At 46.5% G+C, this 21,971-nt stretch overlaps 1 protein-coding gene and 1 non-coding gene across 7 annotated transcripts in view; both read right to left on the bottom strand.

Moving 5' to 3' along the window:
- Window positions 1-328: 328 nt before the first annotated feature.
- Window positions 329-21,971, bottom strand: part of PRRC2B (proline rich coiled-coil 2B) — a 47,096-nt gene continuing 25,453 nt past the window's right edge. For 2 of the 6 annotated variants that reach the window (XM_066201418.1, XM_066201419.1), the window contains exons 14-32: window positions 21,061-21,265; window positions 20,108-20,327; window positions 17,425-19,491; window positions 17,093-17,292; window positions 16,263-16,408; window positions 15,673-15,814; window positions 14,990-15,069; window positions 14,094-14,285; window positions 13,760-13,954; window positions 13,248-13,334; window positions 12,217-12,321; window positions 11,455-11,647; window positions 10,204-10,301; window positions 9,311-9,438; window positions 8,478-8,715; window positions 6,915-7,091; window positions 6,150-6,241; window positions 5,531-5,651; window positions 329-5,134 (exon numbers count right to left, since the gene is read on the bottom strand). In XM_066201418.1, coding sequence (XP_066057515.1) covers window positions 4,994-5,134; window positions 5,531-5,651; window positions 6,150-6,241; window positions 6,915-7,091; window positions 8,478-8,715; window positions 9,311-9,438; window positions 10,204-10,301; window positions 11,455-11,647; window positions 12,217-12,321; window positions 13,248-13,334; window positions 13,760-13,954; window positions 14,094-14,285; window positions 14,990-15,069; window positions 15,673-15,814; window positions 16,263-16,408; window positions 17,093-17,292; window positions 17,425-19,491; window positions 20,108-20,327; window positions 21,061-21,265 — 4,827 coding nt within the window. In that variant the 3' untranslated portion in view covers window positions 329-4,993. Of the gene's footprint in view, window positions 5,135-5,530; window positions 5,652-6,149; window positions 6,242-6,545; window positions 6,638-6,914; window positions 7,092-8,477; window positions 8,716-9,310; window positions 9,439-10,203; window positions 10,302-11,454; window positions 11,648-12,216; window positions 12,322-13,247; window positions 13,335-13,759; window positions 13,955-14,093; window positions 14,286-14,989; window positions 15,070-15,672; window positions 15,815-16,262; window positions 16,409-17,092; window positions 17,293-17,424; window positions 19,492-20,107; window positions 20,328-21,060; window positions 21,266-21,971 lie in introns of those variants that run through there. The other 4 variants (XM_066201421.1, XM_066201420.1, XR_010723536.1 and 1 more) reach the window with 4 other exon arrangements.
- LOC136299731 (small nucleolar RNA SNORD62) lies at window positions 11,142-11,222 on the bottom strand. The gene has a single exon (XR_010723566.1). It is a non-coding gene; the product is annotated as a small nucleolar RNA SNORD62 (small nucleolar RNA).

The raw sequence follows: 21,971 nt of genomic DNA, 5'->3' as shown, positions 1-21,971 counted from the left end.
GCACACGTCGGAACGGGGGCGGAACCCGGAAACCCGGGTGTGTTGCCATGGCAACGCCGAGCGTGGCGAACGAGCCCGGCCTGCCCGCCATGGCGGCCGAGAGGGACCCGCCACCACCGGAGCTCCGGGTCACAACCACCTACCCGGCCAGGCCACCAGAAAGAGTGTGCCCCTCCCCAACCCGACGCCGGCACATTCAGACGAACTTTAAAAACCTGGGGATTTTTTGTTGCGTGTTTGGGTTTTTTATTTTGCTTTTTTTATTTTGGGGTCTCGGTTTGGTTTTTTTAAATTATTAACTAAAAGAACCAGACGAGGGACTGGGGAATTTGAGAAAAGCATAATCTGCTTTATTTTTTAAATTTTTTTTTATTTAAATAAGGAGAATTCTTTCATATGGAAAGAGCTAATACAATCACATATTTGAAAGGAGAAACAATAGGTACTGAAACGAGGAGAAGGGCAATAAAGAGTGTGCCGCAACTGGCCTGGTGATTCCGTGATTCGAATTCCGGTCCGAGTAAAAGTTTCCAAAAAAGATAAACAGGTTGCACGTTACACAATTATCCATCGTCTGCCCTTTCAAATATCTGGTCTACATGAAAAGACAAAGAGAGGAAAGGCCAAAAAAAATTTTTTTACTATACAGGTCATGATGTTAAAAGCTTTAAGGAGGACAATATCCCCTTGAGAAACAACGAATGCAATTTCTACAGAACCAGAGGGAGGATTCCAGCTAAGAACAATGCCTCGAGACATGCTAAAGGGTGAGCGCCTCACTGCTGCAGCTGTGATTCCTGGGGGACAGTCAAGGACATCTGGAGCAGCCAGAACAAGCCAACAAACCCAAGGGAGTGTTTATGGCCACTGGAAAAACCTGCTGGTCTTTGGGTTAAAATGAACAATGAAAATAGCTGGACTCTACTATCTCTTTTTGCTTCAGCAAAATGCACCTTTTCTGTCCACGGGCCACAACTAAGCACGCTGGTGGCTGTCATAAATTAAGTTTTATTCACAAATGCAACTTTCTTATGAAGAAACTGGATTGCTGAATAAAAAAATAACCAGTACTACAAGGAATTAACCTGTGTTTAACCAGCCTGGAGCGAAAGAGAGGGTTAAGAAAATGCAACAGAAGGAGGTCCTGGCATGCAGGGGTGCTGGCTGCAAAGAGACTGGAGTAGCTGAGAGGTGACACAGCAATAACACTTGGCTCATTTTGAGCACCTATCTAAAAACACACAGGAACCACAGGGCAGCTGGTGGCTTTGCAGCATTCCTGCAAGGAAGGTGCTGATGGAGTGAGTGGCTCTGCGTGAACACCACACACACAGGAGTGCAACGGGCAGCAAACACATCCAGAGGTGCTGACACAGCCAGGAGCAAGCTATGGAACATCAACAGCAATACCTGTGTCACTGGTGACTGTGCTGCTTCTGCTTGTCATTTAAAACATACTGGAGTGACTTCCATCCCCCCCCTCCCCTTTTTTTTTTTTTTCTTCCCAGACTTCAATGTTGGTTTGTTTTTAAATTAAGAGCTAACAGCAGAAGTGGTGAGGAAAGCAGCAGTGACTGGAGCTGCTGGCCGTGACTCAGTGTGTGACAGGGAACTGACCACACAGGTGCTTCAGAACCCTCTGCTGAACACGAGCAGCAGAGTCAGCCTCTGAACATTCCTGCTTCACCCGTTATTGCTGGAAAGATGGGCTCCACCTTTCCCGCCCACTGCACCTGCACCTTTCCCAGCAGAAGGAGCCTGCAATGTGGTAGCTGACTTCCAGTCAAAGCAAAAGCAACTCACAAAGGAATAAATCAGCAAGAAAGCAACCCTTCAGCAGTGCAGACAGCAAGCAGAAGGACCCTCTATAACTGTACTGATTCGTTCTGTGCATCTCCATCCTCCTCTCCACGCTGGATTTTTATCACCATTCCAGCTCCCTAGGCATTTCTGCTCCTTTGAGGATGAGAGGCTTTTTCTTTTGACTCCAGAGCACCACAAACTGCACTAACCTTGGACTAGCTTTAAACAAACAAACAAACAAACAAGCAAAAATATATGCCAGAGAAGGATATTGCACCGTAGAAATTTGGGCTCTAAAACTGCTTTCCATCACACAAAACTCCACTAAGTGAGAGAGAGTCTTGCCAACTGCAGCTGACAGTCACGCAAAGTTGAGAAATGGAATGAAGCTCACATGCATTTCTTGGCCTTTCCTGCACAGAATAATTCAGACATAATATATAAATAGAGCAGTGAAACAATTACTTTTTCACCTAGACCTACAACATCAAATACGTATAAATAAATTCTAGTGTTTTATTCTGTTGGGGGAAGGAATGGAGGGATTAAAAGAGAAAGAAGGGTGACCTTTTTCAACAGGAAGTTTTGGAGTTCTGATGGCATTTACACCAGAGGGACTGCAGTAACTTGGATCTTGCAATAACCCAGTTTCTCCAACACGTTTGACCATTTTGAAGTCACACAGGTGGGAGGAAGGAGGTTAATGTCTTTGTAAAGCTGAAGTAGTGTGTCTAGAGTAGGGAAGAGATGAGAAGAGGGGGGCTCAGGTAAGTCTTTAGCCATTAGTTAGATTCTGGGCTCATATTAGTTAGGGCCAGCTGGGCAGAAGGATAATAAAAAAAATTCCAAACAGACAATTCTGCTGTTAATGGTATTTCAAGGGAGAAAACAGAAACGAGGGTGGGATGACTTCCTGGAGGTGCAATCTTTGGAAAACAATGGGAGCAGGACTAGCAGATGAGGATGCAGATCTGGGAGATGTCTGCAGGTTGGGGAAATATTTGTCACTAAATCTGAAACCCTGTACTTTAAGGAGGATGCTAGAGAGATGCTGGCACACTCTGCTCTGAAATTAAAATCCATAAAATCTAAGAAAAAAAGAGCTCTTCTTTTTTCATAAAGTACCATCCTATCCCTTTCCCTTCGGGTTCTCTGCCACGATCCATGGGGACACCTGTGGAGAGGGGACATTACTATGCCTAAGTTAGTTTAGGTTTCTAAGCTCTTTAAAGCTACTGTATAAAAATCATATTTATGCCTAGCTTAAAACTTCAAATGCATCCTTACAAAGTTACAAAGGATCTTTTTCCAGAAAGGGAAGTGGAGGGGGGAGGAGGAGAAAAAAAAAAGCAAACGAAGAAACAAGAACACCTTTCAGATCCCTTCCCCAATACATTCTTTGTTCAAAATATCTTCTTTGGAACCACCACCAAATGACTTTCTGCCACCCAGCAGAGGCCGACACACAGCCCGTGAGCAAGCTACCATCTCCAAAAATGGTTCTGTCCCTCACTTCAGAGTGACCAGCCTACTTTACACTTTGAAAGAGCTAAACAACACAAACCAAGTTGGCTGAAAGTAGTTTTTACTTTAGACGACCATCAGGTGAAGGACTCCAAGCCCTTTCAGGAACTTTTAAGTCCGTCCTAAAAAAATCTAAGTACACACACGCACACACACACACACGCACACGCACTCACATAAACCAAAACCAGCCAAAGAAATAAAACCCAACCTCTCCCACTGGGATCTTCCTTGTGCAGATCATCAAATACTGGAGAGGAGTGAAGTGACGATGCTGTACACACACTATATGCAACTGCATCAGAGTAAAGAACCCTTTGCTGTTCACCTGGGGAAGGAGAGGAGAAGGATGATTCCAAACTGCCTCTGTAACCACACGCTTCCAACCCAAAACAGGAGGTTCCAAGTGTGCCTTGCAGAGGGGCTCCCTTACTAATGTATTTCTATGCAAATTTTACAAAAGGCCATGGAATAGAGGAACAGAAAGCAAGACTCAGGGAGAAGAGCAAAGCTTAGGAGAGCAGCCCCGAGGGATGAACACAACATAGGACAAGTCTCAGGAGACACGAAGAATTCAAGCAGCCAAGGCAGGGAGCATGAGAGAGCATCACAACTACAAAAAGTAGTCCATACAGACCCGTTGGCTCTAGCCAACTCTTCTGACCCATGTGCTGTGAGGAGAATTTTTTTCTTCCTAACATATGTTACATTTTGTAAATCTATGATTTACATTTTGGCGTGTGTTTTGCAGTCACTAAAAAAAATCCGAAACCCGCAAAAAAGAAAAATTAAACACCTAGATCTGTGTGAGCTTGCAACAGAAATCTGGTGGTTTGGGTTTTCCTTAAAACGAAAATGCCAAATTTTGTTGCGCACAAAGCACCCCAAAGCTGTGCTGAAGTGGTGCCAGTTTCAGGATTTATGCACTGATGTACTATGTGTCTTTAGTACACATTTCCTCCTAATACAAGCACTGCTTCTAGCTTAAAACAAAAATACTGAAAAATTAACAAATGTCATAACTGTCCTGGTTTTTTTTAATCAAATAGTCTGAAAGGCTAAATCATCTGGGGAAATACACCCAAACAAACTCGAACTCTCAACGTAGCACAGAACCATATACAAAACTAAGCAGAGTTTTGTCAGAACATCATTTTAGCTGAAGGGAATTCTTTTCTGAAAGGAATGAGGAAAGCAGAAAGAAGAGGGGGAATGAGAGAACATATAAAAGTTCTGCTATAAACAAAGATACAGCTTTTTTGTAAAAACCTCAGCTGCCTTTAAAATGAAAAACCTCAAACTAAACCCCTCTCCCCCAGTTGCCACTCTGCTGAGACAGAAGTAGGGAAGGAGAAGGACGGGCTTTGCCAAGTGAGCGATCACAGCTACCTGTGCATAGGGCATGGGGAGGGGGGAAATTAAGAAAAAAAAAAATGGCTAAAGCCACTTAAAAGTCACATGATTGGTTTGTTTTAAAGCAAGCAGGTCAATGTCATATCCACTGTTTCAAACTGCTTTGTTGGGAGAGGGGCTTAAATGATGTCGCTGTAGTCAGTCAGTGTGGGGTGGGGATAGATCTGGTGAGATTTTCAGGAGATCCAGTGGGGTCCAGTCTAAGCTGTGGTGCCTCTCAGGCAGCAGGACCAGGCAGGCATCAGAGGTGCTCCTAGGCCTTGCTCTCCTCCACTTTGACTGCCTGAGGTTTGATCGCTCCTGTGCGCACTGGCTTCATCTGGTTTGTGGAGGCTGTTTCTTGCAGCTTCACTGCTCCCAGATTGGCTTTGTTATCATCCACCCGCTGCTTTGCCTTTTGACACAAAAACCAAAGCATTAGCTAGGACAGACACCTCTAGGCAGGCAGAACAAGCAAACTGTGACCATCATCTGTGCAAGACATCACATTTGCTCCTGTAACACCTCACATTTGAGAATCTCAGTGTCTCGCATATGTGGCAATGCGAGTAATTTATAAAAATTCCACAGTAGAATGTAGTAGAAATTAGTAGAACTGATCTCTCCTGACTTTCAAATCACACAGAATTACTCCTGGACTCAGTAAAGCACCCACCTACCCAGGGGAAAATACCAGCTCCCATATGGAGCTTCAGTTACACAGGCCTTTCCTCTGCAGCCCAAGGCACAAGCACAACAGTGTAGAAGAGCAGATTATTTTGGGGCTGCACAAAGAACTCAGGTACACTACCTGTTGTACGTAGTGTCCTTGCACAGAGCCCATGCTCACTGCTGGTCCCGACGGCTTCCCGCTGGGGCTGGCAGAGCTAGGCCTGGAAATCGAAGAGTCGACAACATTCATGGAGTAAATTCTACAATGGAATGAGAGCCTTATTCATGTGTGAAAGAAATAAAGACAGCAAAGCAGCAATAGACAGGGCACACATCTGTGCTGTGCAGATCAGTGAGCTCCAAACAACAACACACAGGTCAGTTAGGAAAAAAAAAAAAAAGTTAGCGTCCCAAAAGCCTCAAAGAGCTGATGTGTCTAGACATGAGCACTCCCATCTTCAGGATCATATTTTTTCAGTGATCCTCAGACGTCCCACCTTCAAAAGGAACAAAAGCATACACCAATTCCAACCTGTCTTTGAGACTCAGTAACTTCATGCACTTCCCACAAAGCACCAAGTCAGATACACACTGGCCCACACCCAAAATGAAAGCCATGACCATGCATTTAGATGTATTTGGACTGAAGCGAGCGCGTTCTAGACATGAAAACCCAGGTGGATCTTGTGCAGGGATGATGGATGCACCATGATGTTTCTCTCCCATCCTAAGGAGCCCAAATTCTGTGAATGCCTCACCTGTACGCGTGTGGGGACGGTACAGACCCTCCGGAGGACATGCTCTGTTTACCATCGGAGAAATGAAACCCTTTCATTTCCATCTGGGAGGACTACAGAGGAAAATGAGGGAGAGATAGTATCATCTTTGCATTCACAGAACACTCACTACTTCATATATACACTTAAGCCAAAATCTTTGCCCTTCTCCCCATCATGCCCATTAAAAGAAGAAATATTTTTCAGGTGAGGAAAGTGAGGCTTGTAAGTGAAATAATCTGTTTCTTTTAAATCACCAAGCCAGCAGCACAAGCAAGTACAGAACCTGGAAGTTAATTGCTGTGCTCTCTCTCCCCTATAGTAAGACAAACTTATGATATGAATCCATCAAACCAGACATGACATTAATATACCTACTCAAATGGACAAGCTTCACAACAGAGTGAAATATCTGGGCAGTATTCCAACTGTGTCTGGAGCTCACCACCCCTCAAGCACTCTGGGGAAACCTGTGTAAACATGTAATAAAACTGGAGACTCCAAACTTGATCAAGGCAGGATGTGGCTCCCTGGAAACAGAATGATGACCAGCAGCAAAACCTGAAAACTGCTGGCTTGCACTTTGGAGATGAGGGGAAAAGGGTTCCTTCATTTTAACAGCAATCCTTGGCTTGGATATTTAAGGATCCCAAACAAGCTATTCTCCCCTTTAACAAGCAAGGAGTCAAACTTCAACGCAGGAGGGGTCACTGAATGCCATGAGCAGCACCAGGAGTTAATCCTTACCTCCCTGCTGGCAGCAAGAACAGAAGGCTGGGATCCAGGAGGGAGGATTCTTCGGGGAGCTCCTACAGGCAGGTTTTGCCCCTGAGGAAGCTGGATGGACTGTGGCAGAAGCAGGGGCTGCTGGCCAGAGCCGTAGCGGGGCAGAGGCAGCTGGGAGCCAGGCACAGGCATTGTCAGCTGTGTGACAAGGACATGTAGTTACCTTAATGGCAGTAACAGTCTCGTGTTTGACATGCTGCCTCCCGATACCCTGAAAGCACAGCCTTGCCAAAAGGAAGCTCCCGAACAGTGCAGTCTGGCATGGAACAAATGCAAATGACTGTAACAGAGGGACTTTCACACTGAACTGGATGTTCTGGCAGTGCTGCCAACACCTTATCAGCTGGGTTTTTAACATGCGATCAAGTTAACCTAGCTGCCCGTGGCTGGGGGCTTTCTCCATTCCTAGAGCTCAGTTTCCCAGTCTTCCTCATGGTCACTTCATGCGTCTGCTTTCCCTTCATACAATGGCAGCGTCAGACAGTGCAGTGTCAGGTGCTTTGTTTTCACCTTTGAAAATCTCCTAAACTCTTACATCAAAACACACTGAGGACTGGACCTCCAGAGAAAGTGATGGGGACATCAGCTCCACGTTTCACAGTGAGCTTCAAACCAATGACGAACATAATTAAGAGCAATTACAAAAAATATTGCAGCTTGGGAATGACGCACGTCCTGTTCCCTCTGATTTGCTCAAAGTTGCTGGATTTGGGAGGTTCTATCAACACTTTAGAATGAATAAATAAATAAACCAATCTAAGGCTGGCAAAAGAAACCAAGTTAGTCGCTTATGATGGACAAAGCATTTCTTCAAATACTTAGTTTGCCAGTGTTCTCTGTATTTTCCTCACCTAAGTTACTTTCAGGGTTAACTCTTTACGTCAGTCACAACACAAAAATCCCTCTGAAACAAAAAATAAACCTTAACAAGTTGCACAAGATAAACGTAAGATGAGTTTAATAAAATTATCAAATTTCTCCAGAGAACCAGAGCACATGCCCACAAACACAGCTATGCTCACAGTAGATTCAATGTTTTTTATGTGAACCATGCTTTATTAAAACATTTTCACACATTGAAATTCCTGTTATGATTCTGCCAAACGGATCAGCTGAAGTTGTAAATAAGAGTTGGACGACAAATGAACTGAGAAGACGGATGAGCCTTTAATACAAGTTCCTAGTTGCCCTGGAAGCTGAGGTGATGGGAGAGATGACTGGGATTTGGCTCTCAGAAGAGGTGCTTTTAGGACAACCATTGCATCATGGCCTCCTATGCATGCAGCACTGGAAGGTTTGACTTCCAAGTGACGTCTCAGCAGGGACAGACAAGGTATTAGCAACCATCTCATTAAATAAGGTGCTGCATATGTGAAACCATGGTTCACAGAACAGTGTCTTGGGGAAATCTTCCGCCTCTTTACAGAGTTTAGTTCAGACAGACATGTTACAACCCATTCTCAGAAACAAGTGGCTGTGAATTAGCCTGGACCAAAGGAGTGGCTCGCCAGTCCTGCTCCTAACCTGTGTGAGCTGAGAGTCCATCATCTGGGAGGCTCCCATACCAGCCTGGTTTATTTGCCCCTCATAAACCAGTGCCTGGCTTCCATTCATGGGCTGATAGGGGGACCCAGACTGGGTTTTCACCACCTCCAAGGGCTGCATGCCTGGGAAGGCGGAATAGGGAGGCTTCAGAGCAGTGCCTCCTGTCAGGACCATGGTGCTGGGCTGGGACAGACTGGGGTGCATGTACACCTGAGACCTGCAGGAAAAAAACATGCTTCAGTCATTAAGCACAAAACCTTTGGAGACTGTACAAACACACCCTGCCAAACTGTATCTGGCCTGCCATCAGTTCTCAGACAACTAAAACGACAGCTTAGAAATAAGCTGTGATGCCACTTTCCATTTTAGTTACCAGGATATTTTACTTCCACTCTTAAGCTTTTACAACCACATCCTTGTGTTGCCAGAATATTCAACAGAAGAACACTGTGTAGTATCTAATATTCATGTTTCAATATCCCACACAACAACTTGTGGATTAGCATTTAAGGGAAGTTTCAGGTTACCTAAAGACTGCAGCAATTTTGCAAAGGAAAAAATCAGAAGTTAAAGATTGCAACAGCTCTAGCAAATAAAAAGGGATTTTTTTAAACCTCAGTGTTTAGGTTTTTGAGGCACTAAGTGCTACTTCAGATTTTTCACTCTCAGGCTCCCTACAGTGGCAGTGTTACTAGGGTAAGGAAACAGCATTTGAACAAAGGAAGATTAGTGTGGGGTATCTCATCAATGTACACAGACATCAGAAACATAAGAGAGCAAGCCACAAGAAAAGGAAAACAGGAAGCAGTTACCTGAAGGGCTGTATGGAGCTGTACATCTCCTGGGACTGGGAAACTGGCAGCCCACCCCTCAGTCCAAGCTGAGCTTGGGCCTGTAAGGATGTGTGGAGGGAAATGGGAATCTGTTGAGCAGCAGCAGCCTGCAGAAGAAATTAATATGACTGAGAGGTACAATTTGGGAAGTTCTATCAACACTTTAGAATGAATGAATAAATAAACCAATCTAAGGCTGGCAAAAGAAACCAAGTTAGTCGCTTATGATGGACAAAGCATCAAGAGAGGTACAAGAGGAGCCAGAAACTCTCCAAGGCTATTAAAAACCCATCAGTTTCCTGCATGAGTCAATCTGCAGTGACAATTATCTACACTGGGCCTTTACCCAGCCCTGCATCATTCCCCAGAACAGCAGCACTGCCAGGGAACACACTGCACAGGCACCCAGAGGCTGATGCCTGCAAGAGGCATTTGATGGACATGAGGGAACCAATGTGCTCCTCACACAGAGCAGGCAGTGACAATCCCAGCTCTCACCTGCCTGTACTCTAGTTTGAAAAAGCTCTCCCCAGCCCTATCAACATCCTATTTACTAGTGAAGTTACTCATTGTTATTGTAATGATGACTGGCTAGGGAATTTACCGAAAATCATATTATAATCACACAGGCCTCAGCATCTGCTTCAGTTAAACCCAGTCCAAGGGCACTGGTACAGACAGGGAAGAACTCAATTCCCTCCCCTCGGTTTCACTAACCTCTGCCACCCACTGGGAAGCAGCATTCAAGGAACCCAAAGAGAACCATATCTAAGTTCCTCTGGGCTATGAAAGTGAAAAATTACTCCTCATTTCTTAATTGCCATTGTGAAGAATCCTTGAAATACCACTCGCAAGCTGCATTGCTCCCTTACCTGTTGGTAGCTTTGCTGCTGAGGTATCGTCTGAGGAACCAGGCGGGGCTGACTTGCAAACACGTGGCCATCCAGATACAGGGGTGGAATATGGTTACCTGCACATCAGAAAAGGCAGGCTGTAAATTCAAGGTACAGGGGAGATACAGGCACAGTAGACTGCAGAGTTGACACAAACATAGAGACCCATTCAGGAGAGTCTGTAAAGCTCCTAAATCCCCATACCAACATCAGCAGTAGCAGGATTGCTGAGAACTAATCATACCTTTCTGTAAGAGGCTAAATGTAAACCCAGGTTTCCCACCTCCACAAAAGAGTCAGACACTAGTAGTTCAGAAGTTGGCAACCTGTAATCTGAACTAAATGCTAGAAATCTGCTCTGCAATCATCTCATCTTTGAGCTATGAGGGATGGAAACAGCAAACACGGTATTTAAGGCCTTGACACATGAGATCTAAAAGCCATGTTCACCCCAAGGGTGGCACCAATTAGTAACTGCTGAGCCACTCCTGTGCTTTTGTGCAGATCTGAACCACAGGATTAAGCAGCAAGATTAGGGTGGGTGAGGAAGGAAATCACCTGACTTGGAACAATCTGTTTACCAAGTGGAAGCTAATAAGAGAGTCACTACACATTCTACTCTGTTCTTGAACTGAGACATGAGAAAGACAGTACATACATGAGAAGCCCTTTGAGACCCAGGAGCCATCCCCTGGAGAAAATCCCAGTACATTTTCTCTTTCCAGATGCTCTCCCTAATTACACACACTAACATGACTTTTAACTAAAAGACAGAAACACCTTCCCCCCCCCTGCCAGAGTTCTGTGAGCTATAAGCCAGTTGCTGTTTTGCTATAAGCAAAAGGTGCTTAGAACCCGTGACTTCAATGGCAAAACAAGCAGGGGAATGGCTGATAATGATACTGGGACTGTTGAAGCCTCTCAGCCATAGGTCTCTTCCCTTCTATTCTACTGGACACACAGTAAAGGGTAAGCAAGATCTGTTGAGACATCAGAGACTCGCCACTACACAGGGAAAGCTGTCTTTGTATTAAGCTTTCACCAGTCACATTCTTCAAAGTGGGGAGACAGTCCCTCTGTCTTGCCTGAGTTGTTAACAATCTGTCAAACACCAGCCTGCCAGTTACTCTACACAGAAGCTCTTCTCACCATACTCTCATCTACTAGAACCAGAGGATGACTCCCAGATAACAATCAGCCAGTGCAAATGCTGCTGCAGTTTGCAGGTACCTGGAATAGATGCAGAAGGTGCTACAGACGCCACAGGCATAGGAGGCATAGAAACTCCACCAAAAGAGCTGTAGCTGACACCATTGGAAGCTCCAACACTGGAAGGAGGCTGGATGCCTGAGCCTGCACCTCCTGGGGAGTTCTGTTCTGGTAAACTTGGAGAGTTTTCCCAAGCTTTACGAGCAGACTCCATCTATGGAAACAAAGAACAATAACTACAGACAGTTCAAATGGAGAGGACATTACCAAAGCCTACAGTCGCTCATCTGTGTCCTATGAACTCCAATTCACTTTAGGCATAGTGGAAAACTGGCAAGTCTGAGGTTAGGGGGTTCTACAACAATTTGTAATGGACAAGAATCCTTCACAAATACTCAACCCCCTTGATATTTGCTGAGCTTCTCTGGCTTGGGGTAGAGGTGGTTTTTGTTTGGGTTTCTTTGTTGTTGTTTGTACACTTGGGTGGGTTTTGCTTGGTTTTTCCCTCTCTATACCACCAGGTTTCCCAGGATCCCTGAGCAGCCACCTTACCCAGTACTGAAATAGGAAAGCTCTGTTGCACTGGTTCTAAAATTGGCAAAGACTTCCTGCATTCAGGACTTAAAACACACACCTGCGCTCATGTTGAACAGCACATATACACAACTTTCACAGAAGCCAATTAAAGTTTAGCAACACCTAACAAAATACTCTGGGAAAGACCTCCCCACCCTCACTACTCTGCCCACAGAGACATGGTACCCACACCTTCAGCTTCCTTACCTTAAGAGTAAGGTCTGCAGTGGGGAAGGACATGGGGTTCAGGCCGATGCAGCGCTGGAGGTGATGATCCCTTCGCAGGATGGGAATGGACTGTGTTAACCCTGCCTGAGGGGAGAGTCATGAAAGGTGAGTATTTGTGAACTCTTAGGAGAATGTTATGAGCCACCAAGGCTGACAGAGGTTCAGCTGGGCAGCTCCCGTAACTGCATGTCAAAGAATTTAGTCCCCAGTGATACTGCAGGAGCCAAGTACCGCGTTCAATCCACTCTGGTCTTGCAATAAAGGAAGCTTTGGTTTTGTGCAAAGACACCCCTCTATGCTGAACTATAGCAGCTTTCACTTAAACATCAATTTGATCCAGTAACTTCCATTTGCAGAAGAGTTCTCCTTCCTGTCCCATATTTAGAAACTACCTAAGTTTCAGACAAAACCTGTTTCTGAAACACCCTTTGAGACAAATCTCCAAAATCAAAACCATACAGCCCACAAACTTGAAGACATTTCAAAAGCAGCTTTATGTGTGTCTCACACTGCTGTCTACAGCTGAGCTACCAGCTCAGCTTTCAGTGTGCTTACTCTTTCACACAGAGTAATGAAATACCCAGATGGCTGGAATAAGCTGGGAAACCTCCAAAAAGGCCTGATCACCATGTTACAGTTCTCTGCCTTGCTATGGCAGATGAAACCTTCTGAAGAAGCTAAGCTGGGCAGTCTGGGTCTAAACATGTCACTATCTGCATCATGGCCCCGACCAACACTTGTGTGTCTCAGGGGAAGAGACTGGTCATCTCAGAGATGGCTTTACACAGATCACAATGATAATGAAGTTGCTCTCAACATCACTTCTGAGTCTGTGACACTCATTTTGCCAAGGTGTCTTGAGACTCCATTTTGGATTTCGGTGACAAGTGCTGCCTAAGCATGAAATGTGAAATCAGATGCAAAAATGCTTGCTCTCTTTGGAAGCATCTGAGGTTTACCTACGGAGTATCTCCAATGAATCAATGTCAGAAGAAAAAAAAAAAACTTACATTACTGGCCAAGGCATCCTGCAATTTGGTGACAGGGTTAGCTGCAGTGCCAGAGGCAGAACCAGGTGGCAAACTGAAGTCAGAGTCCTGAAAAATCAAAACACATAAAATTCAAATCCAGGTCCACAAGCCACTCCTCTGCTTTTCATGGTTAATGACTCTAGCCTGCATTATGACACTACAAACTAAAGACTGATCTCAGTAAGCCTTGCTGGAAACAGAAAACACTTCTCAGCACTCAGCAGCAGGCAACCCCCAGAGGCATACAAAAGCTTGGCAGTGATTTTGTCCCTCACCTCTGTTACCACCCCAGCTGGTCCTTGGGACAGTATTTCCAAGCAGATACTACATGTTTGCCAGGACATCCTGAGTACCTGGTCTGTATCAGTAATGAAATCTAAGGCAAACCTACAGCTGGAAGCTTCCTCTAAATAACCCTTCTGCCTCAAATCACCTTTCATGTCTCAACAAGATCAAATCACCAAGAAGATAAAATTAAATTCAATCCTCACTTTAGGATTTACTCCAAATTCAATGGGTGGCACAGGAAGTACAGAATCCACGTGAATTTCCACCCCATTAACAGGGGGAATATTCCCTTCCAGCCGTTCCGTTCCCTCCGAACCCTTTCTGTTTTTCAGGGAGCGCTCGTTGCCGATTGGTCCAGGCTTGTGTTCCTTGTTCTGTCCTGAGCCTTGATCTGAATCCTTAACAGGAAAGCAGAGAGGCTGAGACACAAAGACCGAATAACCCAACCTCAAGCCTTAAAAACGCTATCAAGAACAACACAACCACTTCACAAGGTCTCTCACTCTGCGCTCTGGCTTGGCTGCGAATCCAGATTACCTTTTTATCAGTTTGCTTCTGCACTTGCTCCTTCTGGCAGTCAGGCTTTGGGTCCACCAGGCCAGCCCCATTCATCTCCTCTGGTTTGAGGGTGCCATATGGAGAACTGCGCTGAGAGGAGGTCGCGGAGGATTCCCGAGACTCCGCGCTCAAGTCAATGCCACTATCCCCCTGGCTGCCTTTAAATCCCTGCTATGCAAAGCACGAAATGTGTTAAAGCCCCGGACTCCGACCCAGCACCACCGAGGAAAAAACATCCCAGAAAACAGCAAGACCACGTTCCTTTTTCAAATCATCATCCTGGTTAACTGCAAACGAGTTGGGCCTGACCTGCAGCGCCCCTTGGCTGCTCCTTCAGCTCTACACAGCCCTGAGACAGGTGAACTGAGGCACCAACCAGACCATGGCTCCAGAAATGTAAGGAAATGTGTCCCACAGAACAACTAGGCTGAGATTGCCAAACTCACTCCACATATGACCCAAACCAAATTTGAACTCTTGGTTTCCAAAGGTGAACCGTTTAGGAACTTCTCTGCCCTCCCTGTGTTAAGGCTACAGCTACACACTGCTCACAGGCACAAGGCACAAACAGGACCTATGGGATTCCATCCTCCTTGACCACAGTCTGCACCCAGTGATGAGCATAACCCTGGAATAGCTCTATCACACAGTTACTCCAGATTTATACCCATACACAACACCAAGCAGTGCTTGGCTCTCTAGGTCAAGATTTGAACAGCGTCAAGCTCAAATTAAAACTGCAAAAAGACAGTTTAAAATGGCACAAGCAGAGCTGAGAGTCACTAAGCACAGATGGAGCAATGAGAAGCATAAAAGCCACCTGCATTAATACTTTATACACACAATAGCTGAAGGGCACCTCAGGTGCCACTTACCTCAGTGCTAGACTCAGTACCATTAAAGGCATTTACAGGCTTGCTCCAGGAATCACTGCCAGGAGACTGAACGGAAAGTGCTGGAAGAGAATGGAGGGCAGGGTTCAGCTGCTTGAAACACAGCTATGAGCACACTCTGTACACATTACACCATCAACCTTCCATTTCTAGACATGAGAAAGGGTATTTTCACCACCTCAGAAAGTTAAGTGTTGCCCAGACATCTGGGACATGATACAGCAGAGAACACAGGGTATGAGGAATGGCAGCAGAGAACAGGGAGATTTCTTAGGGAACATAACAGGATAAAGACAGGTCAGAGAGAAACAAGGAAGGCACTAGCTGTTCAGGGCTAGAGATGAAAAAATGCAGGAAAGCAAAATAAGAAAAAGTCTCAAGCAGATCCAGCCCAACCAGCTATAAAATGCTGTGTAGTAGGATCTTGACGTGCAACAAAGACTCAAGAAACAGATTAGGAGACTGACATGGCCAGCAACAGGAGCAGGATGGCCGAACAGCAGAGCTTAGAACAGAGGCTACTCCATGTCTGCCACCTCCCCTCTCTCTCCCAGCATCAAACAGGAGAGGGTTGTCTCCTCTGAACCATGGATCCCATCCTTGCTGCACACCCCAGAGGACTCCAGCTCTGTGAAACCCTCTGGAACAAACAGACCCAAGCCTACCTGGGCTGTTGCTCTCCCAGATCTCTGTGCCCAGGCTGTTTCCAGACACGGTTACATCACTCTGCTCCAAGCACAGGCTGTTCTGCTTCTTAGCAAAGCGCGGTGGAATGCGCGACTGAAGGACGCGGGCCTTGGCTGGTGCCTGTGACAGGAAAGGCACAGGTGTCACACTGGGAGGTTCCCCCAGTCTAACAGGAGTGGAAAGAGCTGTCTTTTGCAGTGTGAGATTTTCTTCTGGCAACAACACAGTCAGAGTGCAAAGTCGTCCACTGCTCCTGCTGCCCAATATCCCACCAACTAAAGACAGCATCTGGCTTAAGAGAGCCAAGTTGCTTTGGACGAAGACCACTCTAGAAACTTAACTCCCAATTAACAATTCTGCTGCAAGCCAAGAATAGTCAGAAATCAAACTCTTCTTTTCAGACCAGCAGCCCTAAGTAAGTTTCTGGGGCCCAATATAGGATCAGTACTAGTTTAGCACTGTCAACTGTATGTTTTTCTGTTCATACCAACACTTTCTGGGGCCCTGTTTCTCTGACTGCAATCCAAACCACGTAACAGGCCCAACTTTTCTGCCTCCCATTCCTCACCTGAGCAGCCTGTTCCTTCTTCCTTCGCTCCTCTTCCAGCAAACGACGCTGCTTTTTAGTAAGAACCTCAATGAAGCCTTCCCCTGCCATGGAACCAACTTCATTCTCTTCTGCTGTGCCTGAGACCCGATTATCAATGATGGTACCTGAACAAAGCACACAGGGGAGAATACAGTGCACATGTGTGTGCATATAAAACTTTGTAACTGCAGTAATTTAAATACTGTGCTCCAAAGAGGATGCATGCCACAGTAAGTTCACCTAGCAACATTGCAGCTATATTTTGAAAACAAAATCATACAGTCGGCTGACATCTACCAGTCACTTTATCTTGCAGACTTTGCTGTCTCCTCTGTTTCAAGATGAGCACACTTCAGCTAGGGGGCTTGGGAATGGGAGCTGTGTGATAACTCAGGTAATTCTCTTTTCAGAGATACTCATTTCTTGCCTCCCTGTCATTAACTTAGCCTCAAATTCCCCACTCTGGATGCTCTCTCAACTTCCTTCACTCAACATAAATTTCAAGCCTAAAAATACATTAGCCTCTTATAGAGAAATACAGAAATGTACTCCTTAAACACAAACTTTCTATAGAAGAAACATCAGAGACACTGCCAGATCTGGCTGAGAAGTCTGTGTTTAAAATTTAACAACAATTTTACCTTCATGTATTTCTATTTAGATACACAAGAACTTTCTTGTTTTAGTAAATTAATGGGAAAAAAGCCCCTAACCTGATATAAAAAATTACACTGGATTGAATCAGTCTGGCTTGAAGTCAGCCATAATATGTTATCCACTTAAAGAAACAAATGAATCAGGACACTCACTTCCATAACTCAGTTCAAACTGTGACAAGGCTTCTCCCTTCTCACTTGCTCTTTGTGCAGTGGATTTGTGCTCCTTCTCTGGCTTTTTACCTGGCCCCTCAGCACTCTCCGAGTTCACGTGGGAGGCCCTATCCAAGCTATAAATGGAGTGGCTGCTCCCACCACTGGTGTTGCCAAGGCCTCCTCCTTCTTCTGGAGACCTATGCGGAAAGAAGGGAAAGGATTAAGTTTTGTCAGAAGAATGCGAATAAAAGTGACAAGAAGAAAATGCATGGGGTGTATATCCACTCCTTCAATTTCTGCATATATCACAGATCGGAAAACAAGCTTACCTTTTGCTCTTTATCAGGGTTCCATTCTGCTGGCTCTCATATCTGGAAGCTGCTCCCACACCAGTCCTGACGGACTGCTCTGCAAACCCTGCTGGCTCAGCCTTGCGGCTCTGCCTGTCCACCAGCGGCCTCTGGCTTGAGAAGCTCCTCTTTGCCAGTTCCCTCTTCTCTCCCAAGCTCCCAGTGCCAAGGCCACCTTCCAGCTGGCTCTCACTCTCTGGAACTCCATCTCTTCTCTCCCGCCGCTCACTGAAGTCACTGCTCTCAGATGCTGTCTCCCACTCCTCATTGGCATGGTCTGAAGAGTTCTGGTAGGACAGTTCAGGAGAGCGTCTGCCCGAGATGCTGCTCTTCTCTGCAGTGCCCAGCTTGGGCCTGCCTGGCCACTGGCTGGGCAGCAGATTAGGGCCTCCCTCCTCAGGGTTCCACTGCCCAACGGATTCCCTCTCCTGCCTGAGGCGCCTGAACCGTGGGGGCTTGTCCTGGCGAGGGGGACGTCGCCTCCTGAAGGGCCTGTTCTCTATGTTCTCCTGATCCGCTGAGTAATCCTCCTGGAAAAAGTGCCTTTTGTCATCCAGATGACTCTCATCAAAAACCCGGCTGGAGAAGGAATCCGTGTGTTTGTAAGAATCCTGAATGTAGTCCCTGTCAGACTGCTGCCTGCTCCCAAAAGTGTCTGATGGAGAGGTGTGGCTGTACTCCTGCCACCCTCCTCCCCCACTCCTGCCTTGCCACTGGCTGGGCTCCTTACCCATGAACCCCCTTCGCCCATAGCCAGAGTTGCTCAGTCTTGGTGGCAGTGATCGCCCAAAGGCTCTTGGAGCCCTCTTAGGATCCAGGCTGTTGTGATCATCTGAATATATTTTGTTGGACCTCCAAGACTCTTTGAAGTCTCCCTTTTTCAAATCACTGTCCTCCCTGTCCAGCACGGAGCCTTCGTTGCTGTTCTCCGAGCCCCTCTGCCGGCGACGCTTGGGGAGCTCCTCGTACTCTGACCCTTCACTGTGTGTCTCGCTGGCAATCCGGCGCCTTGGTTTGCCTCTAGGGAAGTCCTCCGGCTGGTTGAACTCACGAAGGCCTCTGCCCCGGCTGCTCCTCTGGTTGTTGTTGTTGTAGACCCCTCTGCTGCTCACAACCGTGCCTCGGCCTCTGAAAGTGAACTCTCGGAAGCCTCTCCCTCGCCCACGCCCTTGACCTCTCCCACCAAAGGCTTGCTCCTCATCAATGAAGATCCAGTTGTTTCTCTTAGTGGGAGGGAGATCGCTGCTCTCTCTGGATAATTTGCTCTCCCAGGTTCTTTCTGGCTTCTCTTCCTCCTCCTCCTCCTCTTCTTCCTCTTGGGATTTCTCAGCCTCTCGTGCAAGGCTGGTTTGGGAAGAACCTTTGTCATCCAGCAGGTAACGCGTGGAGTTCAGCAAGGGAGCGGAGTCATCTGACTCATTTTCGACCTTCTGAACAGCTGTCTTCTCCTTCAGCGGGCGCGAGCTGTCCTCTCCCTCCAGTTTAATCTTCTCCATCTCCTTCTCCTTCTCTTCCACCTTGAGGGCTTTCAGGACTGGTTTTTTAATGGGGCCCGACCGCCGTGTCCTGGCCATTTGCTCCTGGTGCTGCCCGCTGGTGTTGCGGCTCTCAGGAGCCCACTCTGCTGTCTCTTCAGTGGCCTGCTTGGTAGTGGCTCCTTCTTTCTTCCATGGGTCTGCACTGAATGACTGCTCATCCCGGGAAACTTCTTCAGCTACTTCTGCTGCTGTCTCTGCAGCAGGTTTCTGATGGTGGCTGATATCCCAACCATTATATTCAGGCTTCTTCTCTGCTTGGATAAAATCAGGCTCAAGGGGTGAACACCTCAGGTTCACATGGCGGCTGCCAGCAGGACAGGCTTCCTGCACACTCTCCTGATGCTGGAACAAGAGATCCTGGCCTATCCTCTGAGAAGACAGGCAGCTGTCAAAGTCTGCTTGGGCCTTCTTGTCAAAAGCATTCAAATACTCCTCCCCTCTTTCCTCAAAGAGATCTCGCTGAGTACTCAGACTCTCCGGCCTTCCAGAAGCAGAGTAACTTTCATTTCTGAGAACAAAACAAACAACAAACAAAGGAAAATCAGGTAATGCAGAGCACAGCACATCTCCAGGTGCCCAGGCTGGATACAAGAGGTGAAAAGAAATAAACTGAGGTTTATGCTAAATCATGAGGCAATGAACCTATAAATACCAAAACGTAGGGCAGAGCTGCTGTGGACCCTCAGGCTGTACTGCCTGGTTTGTTAAATCAACTCATGATAGAGAAAACAGTTCCTATAATAGGCAGCAAACTTAAAAGATTTAACCTCCAATGATCTGGAGATCTGAAAACAGAGAATTGGTTTTAGAATGCCCAAAAAAAGTAGGAGTCAAACTAGCAAGAATTTTTGACTCATTGTTTTTTGTACCTTCCCACGTAGGTGACAAGTCCCCCTCTCCCTCTAAACAGGCTCCAGGCTGGTCAGATAGAGAACTTCTGAACAGCTAAGTCTGCAAACACCTTCACAGCTAAAACACTCTAGAGTGTAAGGGTGCTCCCAGATCAGTACCCAGGCCTGTTCACAGACATCTTTCAGGCCAGCTCTACACCTGCTTTTCACACCTGGCTTACAGCAGCACCTCCCATCCCAGCATGAATGAGGACAGGGCAATTCTGCACTCACCTGGCATGCAGCCCCTCCATGCTCATGTTGTCAGCCTGTTTTTGATGTGACAGGGAGTACCCTTTGCTCTGCAGGGATGTGTAGCTGTCCTGGCCCCACACTGGCACAGGATCCAAGGCAGCAGTTTTCCTCTCTGCCTGCCCTGCCTGACAGCTCTGATCCTCAGACCGACAGCTGCTTCCACCAATGGAGTCCTGCTGAATCATGGGCTTCATAATTCCTGTTCACAACAGAGTTCATGCCATTAGCACTAGAATTTCACAGACAAGAAGAATTTAACAATCGCCTAGCTTGACTCCCCTTCCTTCTCGGGCAGCAGGCGACTGCAGCCATAGAAACCTCTCTTGTAAAGGGAAGCCTGTGCTTGGAAAATGCACAGCTGGGAAATACACCTGGAGTGATACACAAGATGACACAGCTCTCAGAGCCCAGCCCACACAGACACTACACAGCATCACTGGCTTGGAATCAAGCAATCCACAAACTCCAGAGAATGATTTATATATCCTGATGTTTACACTCACACCTCTGAAGATTAGTAACAAGACAGGAAGGTGCAAAGTGCACACAGTTCAGGGACTACAGGGTTTCTCCATCACATTTCCTTAAGGGGGTCTATTAGGATTTCACGCGATTACAGTAACTCCAAAACTCATCCTTCTCCTCCAACAGGCAAGATCAGTGGATCTGCTACCCTTTCCTCCAAGGGGCAAGTTCAGTCACACCCACTAAGGTCACAGAGCAGTCAGGGAAGGTCTCCCAGAGAATGGATAGACACATGTTCACATGTCCTCTCTCCCAGTCTCCCACCACTTCCCACTGCAACCAGCTTTCTCATCCCCAGAGAAGGGACGCCAGCCAGAACGCAAAGTCTGGACAGACGTTAAGACACACAGCAAATTTCCAGGCAAGAACCAACTTAACAGCCAAGACAAACACTGATGAAACCTCACCTGAAGGGTGAAGGGCTGAAGGGTAGAAGTCCACGGGGGTGCGGCTCTGGGCCATGCGAGGGTCCATGTAGGAGGGCATCATCATCCAGCGGGGATCGAAGCCGAGCATCTGCGGGTGCGGCGGGTAGAACGTCCGCTGGGGGTGGGAGTGGGATGGGGGAGGATAGACCTGCTGCTGCCAGTGCTGCATCTTGTACAGCTGCTCCTGCAGGGAACACGGTGGGCCATTGGACATGGTTGTGGTGCCAGGAATCACACTGACGTACTGGTCAGCCAAAGGAAAACACATGCCATTCATCAAAGGCTCAACCCCTAATCAGATGGGAGGGTGGAGCAAAGAGGAGTAATACACTACCAGCTGGAATGTGGCAGTTATTCTGTAAATACCAGAGCAGCCAGACTCACACACCACTGTGGGCCAGGCTATGTGGCCAAACACAAGGGATCAGCTTCAAGACTACAGTTTGCATCTTCTCAACACTCCTACGAATATAGGACAGCTTCCTGTCAAATGCCACTTCAGAACTGGAACCAAATATTTTATAAGATGTTGCATTTTCCAGGAAATGCTTTTCTCATTTATTTAGTGTGCATCTATATTAGTCCCACCCCTGTTATCTTAACAGATTAGATAAAAACAACCTAAACCACATAAGGGGAGCTATTAATATTTTACAGTGTTTCCTGGGCATCCTTCAGAGACAGGCTGGCACTTGGAGTTTGTTTCCCCATCTCCCACACGGCCAAGTCTACCTGCCCTTAGCTGAGGACTGTCATGATGTTAATTTGATTTGACATTTAACTTTTGCTGAAGGTCCAAAAAGAATATGTATTTGAAGGGAGTTTTGTGTACTGAAGAAAGCTTTCAAATACTAAACAGCTCCAATTAACATGAAATGCATCTACTTACT

Source organism: Chamaea fasciata, unplaced genomic scaffold, assembly GCF_029207755.1.
Source record: "Chamaea fasciata isolate MVZ Bird 193981 ecotype frontalis unplaced genomic scaffold, bChaFas1.0.hap1 SCAF_20, whole genome shotgun sequence".
Classification (NCBI taxonomy): domain Eukaryota; kingdom Metazoa; phylum Chordata; class Aves; order Passeriformes; family Sylviidae; genus Chamaea; species Chamaea fasciata.
Note: the sequence above shows the minus strand (reverse complement) of the source record. Positions and strands in the feature narration are given on the sequence as shown.